Source organism: Leptodactylus fuscus, chromosome 4 (assembly GCF_031893055.1).
Source record: "Leptodactylus fuscus isolate aLepFus1 chromosome 4, aLepFus1.hap2, whole genome shotgun sequence".
NCBI classification, from domain to species: Eukaryota; Metazoa; Chordata; class Amphibia; order Anura; family Leptodactylidae; genus Leptodactylus; species Leptodactylus fuscus.
The window spans coordinates 21,650,007-21,662,847 of NC_134268.1; the positions used below are offsets into that span (position 1 = coordinate 21,650,007).

Genomic DNA, 12,841 nt, shown 5'->3' on the forward strand with positions numbered 1-12,841 from the left:
AGACCCCACTTCTTACCCAGAGACATAAGCCAGGCTGGAGTTTGCCAAAACTTACCTGAGAAAGCCAAAAACGTTTTGGAAGAATGTTCTCTGGTCAGATGAGACAAAAGTAGGAAAAGGCCTCAACATAGAGTTTACAGGAAAAAAAGAGGCCTTCAAAGAAAAGAAGACGCCCCCTACAGTCAGACATGGCGGAGGTCCCCTGATGTTTTGGGGTTGCTTTGCTGCCTCTGGCACTGGACTGCTTGACCGTGTGCATGGCATTATGAAGTCTGAAGACGACCAACACATTGTGCAGCATCATGTAGGGCCCAGTGTGAGAAAGCGGGGTCTCCCTCAGAGGTCAGGGCTCTTCCAGCAGGACAAGGACCCAAAACACACTTCAGGTCAGCACTAGAAAATGGTGGTGAGAGAAAGCCCTGGAGACTTGTAAAGTGGCAGCAATGAGTCCAGCCCTGAATCCCATAGAACACCTGTGGGGGAGGGGGAGAGATCTCTTGGTGGCAGTTTGGAGAAGGCCCCCTTCACATCTCAGGGGGGACCTGGAGCAGTTTGCCAAAGAAGAATGGTCTAAGATTCCAGCAGAGCCTTGTAAGAAACTCATTGCTGGTTACCGGAAGCGGTTGTGCTACCAAGTATTAGGCTGAGGGCGCCAATACTTCTGTCCGCACCAGTTTTGGAGTTTTGTGTAAAATGATCAATGATTTGACTTTTCTTTCATTCTCTTTTGTGTATTTTCATTGGAAGCAAAATAAATGAAGATATTACCAAAGAGTTTGTGCTTGTAATCATTATCTGGAAGAACACGAGTATTATCTGACAGAATTGCAGGGGCGCCAATACTTTTGGCCAACACTGTAGCATCATAGTATACAAATCTACATATAAGAGGGGATAGTATACACATACATCTGCATGGCAGGAGGAGTTGTAGCACGCATTGTTGGCAGAGCCTCCTCTCCTCAGTGCCCTACACCCCGGGGTACTCACTGTTTGGACTCGTGGTGACACACTTCCAGTGTTGGATCATTGTATATGAAGGCCGCCTCCAGATCGTTCACCTTCACTCGGTAGATCCTGCACTGTTTGCTGTTCAGTTTGATCCGGTTCAGATTAGCGACAGTAGGGAAAATCGTCAGCTCCACGTAACCCTGGATGAAAGAGAGAAATGTAAGATTTTTTCTGGGATTTAATCCATCGACATATTACATTGTTAGCAATTCATTTGAATGGACAAGACGTAATACCAGATTTCGCGACATGTATGGCCAGCTGCAGCTTACTGTGCAGTGACCACTAACAATACACGTTCACCCCTGCAGTGCAGGAACGGTTCATAAACTGTGCAGTTACATAAATACTGGCACCCTCGGCCTAAAATCCCATAGTCATCCCTATCTGCAACTCCGATACATTGCTCCTTTCACCCACAACCACGAGTGATGTGTGTACAGTCAGCCTATCCAGTCCATGACACGCCGAGGTCATAATAACGTGGCTATATTGTGTATATGTATCAGCCTCTACGTATATATATATATATATATATATATATATATATATATTCACCAGTAATTCCAGAATATAATAAAGCCTCTTTAGTCTGGCGCCTACAGGATAGGAATGGGGCTGGATTATCCTATAATTTGGATTATCAGACACAGACAAGTGCAGACGCTATCACTCCCACACATGAGGATACTCACAATCACAGACTTCCGCTGAAAGTTGATGTTGTTGATGCAGACGACCTGGTGCGTCGTGTAGGGAAAAACAACAAAGACGTCACGTTATAGGATAGAACTAACATGAGAGATATCATCCACCCCAACATACCAGATCTGTGATCACACGTGTCTATATGCACCTATATGTCCCTGCCATATCTAATATATCTACGCCAGGTCCTGACCGATACAGATCTGCATTCGGGGGGGTTGGGGCGAGCTTCGGATTTATGAAGAGGCCAAAGCCTGGTCTTAACCCCTTAGCGACCTTTGACGTAGTATTACTTCATGGGTCGCATGGGGATGTAGGGAGAGAGCTCAGAAGCTGAGCTCGCTCCATACAGGGTAGATGCCGGCTGTATAATACAGCCAGGACCTGCCACTAACAGCAGCGGTCGGTGCCCGCACCGATCGCTGCTGTTAACCCTTTACAAACTGCGGTCAAACGCAACCGATGCAGGCGGCATGGGCGCCGCCATTTTCCGCCGCCCTCCTGAGCGTCCCTGTATTAGTTCGCTGGCAGAGGCAGTGTCTAATAGAACTGCTGCGATTTTGCTATTCACTGCAATACTGTAGTATTGCAGTGAATAGTATGAGCGATCAGACCCCCTAGGTTTCAAGGTACCTAAGGGGTCTGATCATAAATGTAACAGAAGAAAAAAAAAAGTTTTTAAAAGTATTAAAAAAATAAAAAATATATAAAAGTTCAAACCCCCCCCCCCCTTTCCCTAGATCAGATATAAAAGTAAATAACATTAAACATAAACCTATTAGGTTTCCCCGCGCTCCAAAATGCCCGAACTATTAAAATATTAAACCATTGATCCCATACTGCGAACGGCGTAGCCGCAAAAAAAATAAATAGCCAAATAGCGTGGGTTTTTTTTCAACACTTTGCCTCCTATAAAAAATTTTAATAAAAAGTGATCAAACCATCAGATCTTTCCCCAAATGGTATCAATAGAAACGTCATCTTGTCCCGCCTAAAAAGACGCCGCACCCAGCTCCATACACGGAAATATGAAAAAGTTACAGGTGTCACAACATGACGACACAAATTTTTTTTTCTATTTTGCAAAGTTTTTCCATTATTTAAAAAGTATCAAAACATTTCAAACACTCTATAAATTTGGTATCGCCGTGTTCGTACTGACGCGTAGAACACAGGTTAGACGTCATTTGTACCAAACAGTGAACGCTGTAAAAAATAAACCCATATGAAAATGGCGCAAATGCATTTGTTCTCCGATTGCACCTCATTTTGCATTTTTTTTCAGTTCCCCAGTACATTGCACAGCCAAAAAATGGCCTGGTCCTTAAATGAATGAATCTGACTCAATAAGTGACACAGGACCATACGGAGATAGGTGGACATGTTATAGGAGACAATATGCATCAGTGTACATAGGACATCATGGGATAGTACACACATACATATCATGGGATAGTACACACATACATACATGTGACACACACATACATACATACACATCATGGGATAGTACACACACACATCATGTGACCACACACATATGACATCATACAACAGCGCACACATACATGTATATGACATAACGTTGTAGGCCACCTATGACAGGGGGCGCTGCACACACACACACACGTACACAGCCTGCAGTACAGATACTTATAGTTTGTATGGTCGGGGGCTCTCGAAGCCCTTGTCTCCTTTCTTCCTGTTCATGGTGACAGCTCCGCACTCAGAGGCCCCTCGGCTGCTACACCGCGCCCTGTGCCCGCCAGGGGCCCCGGTGTCACCGCTCTGTTGCTATGTTTACTTGTTATTTTCCGTCTCCAGGAGCAACTTCTCTCCCGCTTTCAGCGCTGAACCACGACCGCCAGCACTTCCGCTTCCCGCAGACCGCGTCTCTGTCTCGCGAGAGTGTGTTAGGTCACGTGACGGCAGACACGCCGCCATCTTTGATTTGGGCATACCCCCTCTATAAGTTGTATTACACATCTTTACACTGTGACTTTCGGGCTTAGACACGTTGTGCACCACTATAGTAGAGAGTATTATTCTAAGTATACACAACATTGTCATTGAGATGTCTTTTTATTCCCTGTATAGTGCAGGGCAGCTTTATGTGCAGATTGTATTGTATGGACATTGTATGATAATAGTGGGGTAGTTGTATATCATATCATTGCCATATACTATAGTATAGAAATATTGCATGAGGCCTGTTTATTAAGCGGTCTTAAAGTAATCTGTATTAGTTACCCATAAGCAACCAATCACAGCGCAGCTTTCATTTTGTTTTCTGGTTCTGAAAAATGAAAGCTGTACTGTGATTGGTTGTTACGGGCAACTAAGTCTGCTTAGCTTTTAGGCCGTTTTAATAAATCTGCCGCCATGTTGTTGTTGTTTTTAAAGCGGTTGTCGAGGTAGTTGTAATTGACTTGCCTGGCCGAGGGATCACTGATGATGGACCTTGATTTTTCTAAAACCGTCCCTGCACATTATGTGGTGGCTGCGCTATTGCAACTCAGCTCCAATTACTTCAATGAGAATGAGCTACTGCTGTACCATGTGACCAGGGAACGTGATGTCAGCGGCGCAGAGGAGAGGCCGCGGTGCTTGTGAGCTCCGTTGCCTCTTAAAGGGATTCTACCATTAAACTACTTTTTTTTCTAATTACCACGTAGGAATAGCCTTAAGAAAGGCTATTCGTCTCCTACCTTTAGACGTGGTCTCCGCTGCGCCGTTCCGTAGAAATACCAGTTTTAACCGGTATGCAAATGAGCTCTCCGCAGCAATGAGGGCGGGCCCCAGCGCTGAAACACCGATGAGCGCGTCCCCATTGCTGCCCAGAGCTCTTGCCTGCGCCACCTCCTTCTTCTGCAGTAACTCCGCCTCTTCTGGCTTCTCTTGCTCTTGTAGTTCTATACAGGAGCATAGAAAGGCCACCCCAAAATGGCCGCCGGCTCATGTATTGAACTGCAAGAGCGGCCATTTTTGGGTAGTCGCTCTTGCAGTTCAATACAGGAGCCGGCCGGCAGCCATTTTGGGGTGGCCTCTCTATGCTCCTGTATAGAACTACAAGAGCAAGAGAAGCCAGAAGAGGCGGAGTTGCTGCAGAAGAAGGAGGCGGCGCAGGAAAGAGCTCTGGGCAGCAATGGGGACGCGCTCATCGGTGTTTCAGCGCTGGGGCCCGCCCTCATTGCTGCGCTGCGGAGAGCTCATTTGCATACCGGTTAAAATCGGTATTTCTATGGAACAGCGCGGCGGAGACCACGTCTAAAGTTAGGAGACGAATAGCCTTTCTTAAGGCTATTCCGATGTGTTCATTAGAAAAAAAGGTAGTTTAATGGTAGAATCCCTTTAATTAGTTGATTGGCGGGGGTCCTGGCTGTTAAAGGGATCCTATCATTAGAATCCCTTTTTTTCTAATTAACGTAGGAAAGGCTATTCTTCTCCTACCTTTAGATGTCTTCTCCGCGCCGCTGTTCAGTAGATATTTTGTTTTCCGTCTTTATGCAAATTAGTTCTCTTGCAGCACTGGGGGCGGTCCTCAGCACTCAGACAGTAGTGGGGGCGTCCCCAATGCTGCGAGAGAACTCTCCAGTGCCGCCTCCATCTTCTTCAGGAACCGGCCTCTATGCATCGTATTCCGGCCGGGCTTTCAATCATCTATGCATGCGCAATCGGCTCTGCAAGCGGGCAGAGCGGGCTGCACCTGCGCGCGGCCATTTTTTTGTGGCCGCTTACGCGAGCTCTTGTAGTAAGCAGCGGCAATAAAATGGCCACGTGCAGGTGCAGTTGGCTCTGCCCGAGGCCCGCTGGCAGAGCCGATTGCGCATGCGTAGAAGATTGAAAGCCAGGCCAGAAGACAACGCATAGAGGCAGCACTGGAGAGTTCTCTCACAGCATTGGGGACGTCCCCAGTGCTGTTAGAGCACTGAGGACCGCCCCCAGTGCTGCAAGAGAACTCATTTGCATAAAGACGGAAAACGGAATATCTACCGACGATACCGGAGATGAGAAGACATCTAAAGGTAGGAGAAGAATTTCCTTTCTTAAGGCTATTCCTACGTGTTAGTTAGTGATAGGATCTAGAGATGAGCAAATATACTTGATCAAGTACCTCCGACGCATAGCTCCCGGTGCCAGGGAAGGTGGGAGGGGCAGTAAAAATTTGATGGAAGTGTTTATGCATCGGGAGCTATGCGGTGGAGGTATTCGAACGAGTATATTCACTCATCTATAATAGGATCCCTTTACACCCTGACACGTATTGATAACCTATCCTAAGGATAGTCTTGTACGGAGGACTTTTCTCTCCGCCGGCTTCAGTATAATCATAGTCTATGGAGTCTACAGGTAATCAGTGTTTTAGTGGTCCAGCTTTTCGTTGTTGGGGTTCCCCGGCGGTCTTGAACGATGTAGACCTGTGCGGGGATGTGAACCTAACCTTTTATGGTTTTACAGTGGATCATGTTCTTTCCATTCAGGTTCCAGGGATGGATATGGACAGGGACAAAATGGCAGAGACTTTAATAAATCTCACCCTGGAGATACTCCTCCGGATTACTGGAGAGGTGAGAGATTTCCCATCCTATGTATGTTACAAAAGGGGTTTAAAGAGTTCAAAAAAGGGGCAAACATATCCCATATACAAATCAGATATAAGTAGTAAAGCAGCTATACTTTTCATTAAAGTGACAGGTACCACGCCCCATTGTTGAAACCCCACCCTTTAGCTGCCAAAACACTTCTTGACAAAATGCCCCCTTCCTTTGTGTTGTGACAGGTCCCTGCCCTCTTCCAACCCTTCATGACCCCTGAAGCTACAGTCCTATGAAAAAGTTTGGGCACCCCTATTAATCTTAATCATTTTTAGTTCTAAATATTTTGGTGTTTGCAGCAGTCATTTCAGTTTAATATATCTAATAACTGATGGACACAGTAATATTTCAGGATTGAAATGAGGTTTATTGTACTAACAGAAAATGTGCAATATGCATTAAACCAAAATTTGACCGGTGCAAAAATATCACACCGGAATCACACTTTATGTTTGATCACCTCCCCTAGGCCTCGGCCAGGGGTGAACCTGCCCCTTTCGCCGCCCGAGGCGAACGACAGAAAGCCACCCCCCCCCACCCCGGGAGGAGGGGGCGTGGCGCAGCGAAGGGGGCGTGGCGCAGCGGCGTTCGCAGGCAGAGAGCAGGCACGGAGAGGACCTGCTCTCTGCCTGAGCGTGAGGGGAGGCCGCTGGACCAGCGGCCTCCCCAATCCAACGCTCGGTGCTAAGCCAGTCCAGGACAGCTTGTCCTGGACTGGCTTAGGTACGCAAAAATTCCGCCTCCCTGGGGCCCTGGCATAGGGGCCCTGCGGTCGCTTCAGGTCACCTCATGGGAGGTGCGGCACTGGCCTCGGCAGCTCCAGTTTGGACGTGTTTGGTCTGAATGAAGCTGCATGTAAAACCTTGCAATCAATGTAATAACCAAACTGAAATAACCGAATAGCATAAAGTCATATTGGTTATCCAGTTTGATTTTCAGCTTTGGTTATTTTTCTATTAATCTCCCACTCCCATGTGGGATCCACCTCTGAGACCCTCATCTACTTTGAGAAAGGGGCTCCCTGTTCCCTTTCCCGTGGCTGGAGGGGCGACGGCTCCATCATTAGTCCCCTCAGCTCCAAAGTCCTATAGAAGCCAATGAAAAGAGTCATCATGCACTGCATACAACTATGATACCACGCAGCTACAGTGGACAGGGCCCTTACTTTTGGGATATATGCGGGTCCCATCACTGGGATCCTGTGGATATGCCATAAATATCAAAGATGACGATCTTTTCTGAACATCTAGAACATTCCACATGACTTTTCTGGTGATTTTTACAATATTTCTTTCACAGCTTCTGGACCAGGATAAAGATATACAGAGTATTACTACTACAGAGATAAACACGAGGGATGATAAGGAGCGTGAAGAGGACGACATGTCTACAGATAACCTTCCTGGTGAGTAAGAACCACCTAGATCCCGACATACATGCTATACATGTTCATAGGGGTCACCTAGTCAGACAGAAGCTAAAAAAGTGTCCTTTTATCTCGTCAAAGCCCCCCACATAGTAATCATGCCTCCTTTTGTGCTACAGCCTATCTCACAGAATCCGTGTTTGACTATATGCTGCTACTTTTGGCATTCAAAGTTTAATTTTCTCCCTTCTGACAGTGGAAGGCTGTGTATGATAAATCTCCTTCCTCCGGTCTATTTCCGGTGCTCCAGAGGGCAGGAGGTGATACATTTACAATGTACAAACTGCCAGCCATCAAAGGGAATCATAAAGGAGATCAAAAAAGTTTCATCAACCTTAGTGTGATGAGGTTGACTTGTCGGCCCTCTGGCTTGTGTGCCCAGGCGCAGCTACAACCGTTGCAATCACTATGACTCCTATAGTTACACCAGTGATAATGAGACCCTTATGGCTTCTTTGTCTGGGTGTAACTACTATCCCTCAGGTTATGCCCATGCCTGTCCTCCTACTTTGTTTTTTTTACCAGCCTGGCCAACAGCACAAATTTATATAGCTATTTTTTACAAGTCCTTGTGTCCACATCATTCAACCAGGTCATCATTGTTGCCTCAATTTGGTCACAATTAGAAACTAGGACCATGTATTAGGTCTATGGTGCAATCAGTGAGGCTACGCGCCTTGCGAATCAATATAATTTGGTTATATTATTCAAAAATAATAAAAAGCAGCTTTATTCTTGACAGATGACTGTACCAGGAATCCAGAGAGACCTCTAACATCTTCAGATGGTAATGGAGATGATGGTGGTATCACACAAGATGCATATGAAGAGGATGCCATTACTCCAGATATACCGTCATCTAGTCACTGCAAAGATCTGTCCGTTGATCTTCTCATCCTATCCTATTCATCTGTTAAAACTAAAAAACACAGAAGGGGTGTTCCGCGTCAAAGAGCTAACACAGGGGAGAAGCCATTGTTGTGTTCAGAATGTGGCAAATGCTTTACTGCCAGATCAAAGCTTGTTGTACATGTGAGGTTTCACACAGGAGAGAAGCCATATTCATGTTCAGAATGTGACAAATGTTTTACCCAAAAATCAGATCTTGTCACACATGAGAAAATTCACACTGGGGAAAAGCCATATTCATGTGCAGAATGTGGCAAATGTTTTACTCTGAAATCAAGTCTTGTCGCACATGAGAGAATTCACACTGGGGATAAGCCATATTCATGTGCAGAATGTGGCAAATGTTTTGTTCTGAAATCACAACGTACTGTACATGAGAGAATTCACACAGGGGAGAAGCCATATTCATGTGCAGAATGTGGCAAATGTTTTACTCTGAAATCGCAATGTATTGCACATGAGAGAGTCCACAAAGGGGAGAAGCTATATTCATGTTCAGAATGTGGGAAATGTTTCATCCAAAAATCAACTGTTGTTTCACATGAGAGAATTCACACAGGGGAGAAGCCACATTAATGTTCAGAATGTGGCAAATGTTTTACTGTCAGATCAAGTCTTGTTGCACATCAGAGAATTCACACAGGGGAGAAGTCATATTCATGTACAGAATGTGGCAAATGTTTTACTGTCAGATCATGTCTTGTTGCACATCAGAGAATTCACACAGGGGAGAAGCCATATTCATGTGCAGAATGTGGCAGATGTTTTGCTGAGAAATCGTTTTGTGTTGCACATGAGAGAATTCACACAGAGGAGAAGCTATATTCATGTTCAGAATGTGGCAAATGTTTTACTCTGAAATCACATTGTGCTGTACATGAGAGAATTCACACAGGGGAGAAGCCATATTCATGTTCAGAATGTGGCAAATGTTTTACTCTGAAATCACATTGTGCTGTACATGAGAGAATTCACACAGGGGAGAAGCCATATTCATGTGCAGAATGTGGCAAATGTTTTGTTCTGAAATCACAACATACTGTACATGAGAGAATTCACACAGGGGAGAAGCCATATTCATGTGCAGAATGCGGCAAATGTTTCACCCAAAAATCAACTCTTGTTTCACATGAGAGAATTCACACAGGGGAGAAGACACATTCATGTTCAGAATGTGGCAAATGTTTTACTGTCAGATCAAGTCTTGTTGCACATCAGAGAATTCACACAGGGGAGAAGCCATATTCATGTTCAGAATGTGGCAAATGTTTTACTGTCAGATCAAGTCTTGTTGCACATCAGAGAAATCACACAGGGGAGAAGCCATATTCATGTGCAGAATGTGGCAAATGTTTTACTCTGAAATCGCAACATATTGCACATGAGAGAGTCCACACAGGGGAGAAGGCATATTCATGTTCAGAATGTGGCAAATGTTTTACTCTGAAATCGCAATGTATTGCACATGAGAGAGTCCACAAAGGGAAGAAGCCATATTCATGTTCAGAATGTGGGAAATGTTTCACCCAAAAATCAACTCTTGTTTCACATGAGAGAATTCACACAGGGGAGAAGACACATTCATGTTCAGAATGTGGCAAATGTTTTACTGTCAGATCAAGTCTTGTTGCACATCAGAGAATTCACACAGGGGAGAAGCCATATTCATGTTCAGAATGTGGCAAATGTTTTACTGTCAGATCAAGTCTTGTTGCACATCAGAGAATTCACACAGGGGAGAAGCCATATTCATGTGCAGAATGTGGCAAATGTTTTACTCTGAAATCGCAACATATTGCACATGAGAGAGTCCACACAGGGGAGAAGGCATATTCATGTTCAGAATGTGGCAAATGTTTCACCCAAAAATCAACTCTTGTTTCACATGAAAGAATTTACACAGGGGAGAAGCCACATTAATGTTCAGAATGTGGCAAATGTTTTACTGTCAGATCAAGTCTTGTTGCACATGAGAGAATTCACACAGGGGAGAAGCCATGTTCATGTTCAGAATGTGGCAAATGTTTCACTCAAAAATCAAATCTTCTTGCACATGAGAGAATTCACACAAGACAAAGCCATTCTCATAGTTAGGCATCAAAGACATCACACAGGAGCGAAGCTGTTTTCTTGCTCAGAATGTGTATAGGGCTACACGGCGACTTTAGCTGCGACTAACATTGTGTTACCAAAGATCACCAGGTCACTTTGCGACTCTTTATCTCACGTTGCGACCCTGAGGGTACCACAACCGTAACTAAAAGATCAGAAAATTAACATGAGAGAAAGTGACGTAATGTCTCCCTGTGATCTCTGGTAATCTTTAAAGGGGTTGTCCAGGATAACCTGAGAATTAACCCTAAACTAAACTCCCTCCCCCCACCTAACTTCTAATTTACTTCAATTAAATTTTTTTTTATAATTACTGATATCCCTGGAGCAGTCATGTGACCACCCCAGGGACACTTTCTGGTAATCCGGTGACATTTTCTGAAATGAGGAGGAGCTAGTAATGGGAGGGATCGCTTGTTAGTGAGACAGGGAGGGTAGGAGGGGCTAGTAATGGGCGGGATCACTAGTCTTAGGTCCTGTTCACATTGGCGGATTTTGGTCCTGATTGTGTCACAGTAGGGACAAAATGCGCCTGCCTCTCCTCTTTCTATCTTATACCAGTGGGCAGATTAAGTTAGTTAGGGAGATGGGGGAGGGGCTATTAATGGGCTGGATCGCTAGTCTTTATGAGACTAGGAGGGGCTAGTAATGGGCGGGATCACTTGTCTTAGTGAGAAAGGGAGGGTGGGAGGGGCTAGTAATGGGTGGGATCGATAGTCTTAGGCCCCGTTCACACGGGGAGCGGATTGGCGGATTTTGGTCCTGATTGTGACGCGGAAGCCCCATCACAATAGGTCACGACAGTCAAATGAATGGGCCTAGAGTAGAGAGTGCTGCCGCTAGGCGGACGCCGGGGCTGAATCAGCTGCAGAATCTACCTGAAGAAAGGGCAGCCTGCTTCTTTTTTCGGTGAGCATCAACATGCCGCTCACGAAGAAAAGTAAGTTAGAGGTCTACATAGACCTCCATTGTTAAGGGGCAGATTATGACGTAGATTCAGCGCCAAAATCCGCCCCCTCTTGCCCCGTGTGAACGGCTCGTGAGACAGGGAGGGTGGGAGGGGCTAGGCTTAGTGAGACAGCGAGGAGGGAGGGGCTAGGCTTAGTGAGGGTGGGAGGGGCTAGGCTTAGTGAGACAGGGAGGGTTTTGTAACGGAATGAGAGAGGAGGGGGCTAAGACAAATGTAACTAGTGTAGAAGCTACGCAGGGAGCTAACACCAAGTAAACAAAGGCAGAGGATGCTAGTAGCTGCCAGAGACACTGAGAAATAACTCCAAACACTGCAATAGGTATATTGTGTACTTTTTATCCCATTACTAGCACTGACAGACCTTTCTAAAAAAAAACAAAAAAACGATTTTCTGCCCGAAAAACCCATTTAAGTCGCTGTGTAGCCCTAGCCTAAAGCTTGTCAAACGTCAAAGTCCTCACATAGGTGAGAAGCCAAGCTCATGACAGACTTCACACTGGGTTCTCTGATTTTGTTAGACAACAGAGAATTCACACCAGGTACAATACACACCAGGCACTACTCCTGTTCAGAATGTGGCTAATGTTACTCTCAGGTATCAGTTTTGGGACATTAGTCAGTTGTCAGAGAATTCACACAGGGGAGAAGCCATATTCATGTTCCGAACCTGGTAAATGTTATTTGTAAAATTCAGATGTTGTGAATTGCTTTGTAGAGCTCCCTATAGTGTAGGAAACTTCATTTTTATGTTTCTTTATATAACTGCATCTTCAAGACTTGTTGGTACCAGTTGCTAATGGGGTCATCCCTCAAAGTGATGTGACGGGGTGGACGACGCTCCCATTCACTTTAATGGGAGTAGTGGAGCCCACCACCAGTCATACTCCTATTCAGCATGGCTGCGGTGTGGCTGAATGAGCAGCAGGGGAAAGGACCCCCCGTTTTCACTTTGTGGGTAACCCCCTTTATAAATAGTTGCTTCTATAACCTATGTTTGGGTTTGGACACATCTTTCTGATAAGATGATAAGATATTAGGAGCGATTTAGGAAACCTTCGAAGACCTTCTAGTCAGAAGACAATGAGTAGAGTTAAATGACAGGTTATACTG

General features: G+C 45.3%; 1 protein-coding gene and 1 pseudogene across 2 annotated transcripts in view; one reads left to right on the top strand and one right to left on the bottom strand.

The window, feature by feature from the left end:
* The window catches only part of TAF2 (TATA-box binding protein associated factor 2), a 62,661-nt gene extending 59,199 nt beyond the window's left edge, over window positions 1-3,462 (bottom strand). For both annotated transcript variants that reach the window (XM_075270227.1, XM_075270226.1), the window contains exons 1-3: window positions 3,379-3,462; window positions 1,707-1,763; window positions 991-1,151 (exon numbers count right to left, since the gene is read on the bottom strand). In XM_075270227.1, the coding sequence (XP_075126328.1) occupies window positions 991-1,151; window positions 1,707-1,763; window positions 3,379-3,429 (269 nt within the window). In that variant the 5' untranslated portion in view covers window positions 3,430-3,462. The remainder of the gene's footprint in view (window positions 1-990; window positions 1,152-1,706; window positions 1,764-3,378) is intronic.
* Window positions 3,463-4,173: 711 nt separating this feature from the next.
* LOC142201124 (uncharacterized) lies at window positions 4,174-12,418 on the top strand (annotated as a pseudogene).
* The last annotated feature ends 423 nt before the right edge of the window (window positions 12,419-12,841 follow it).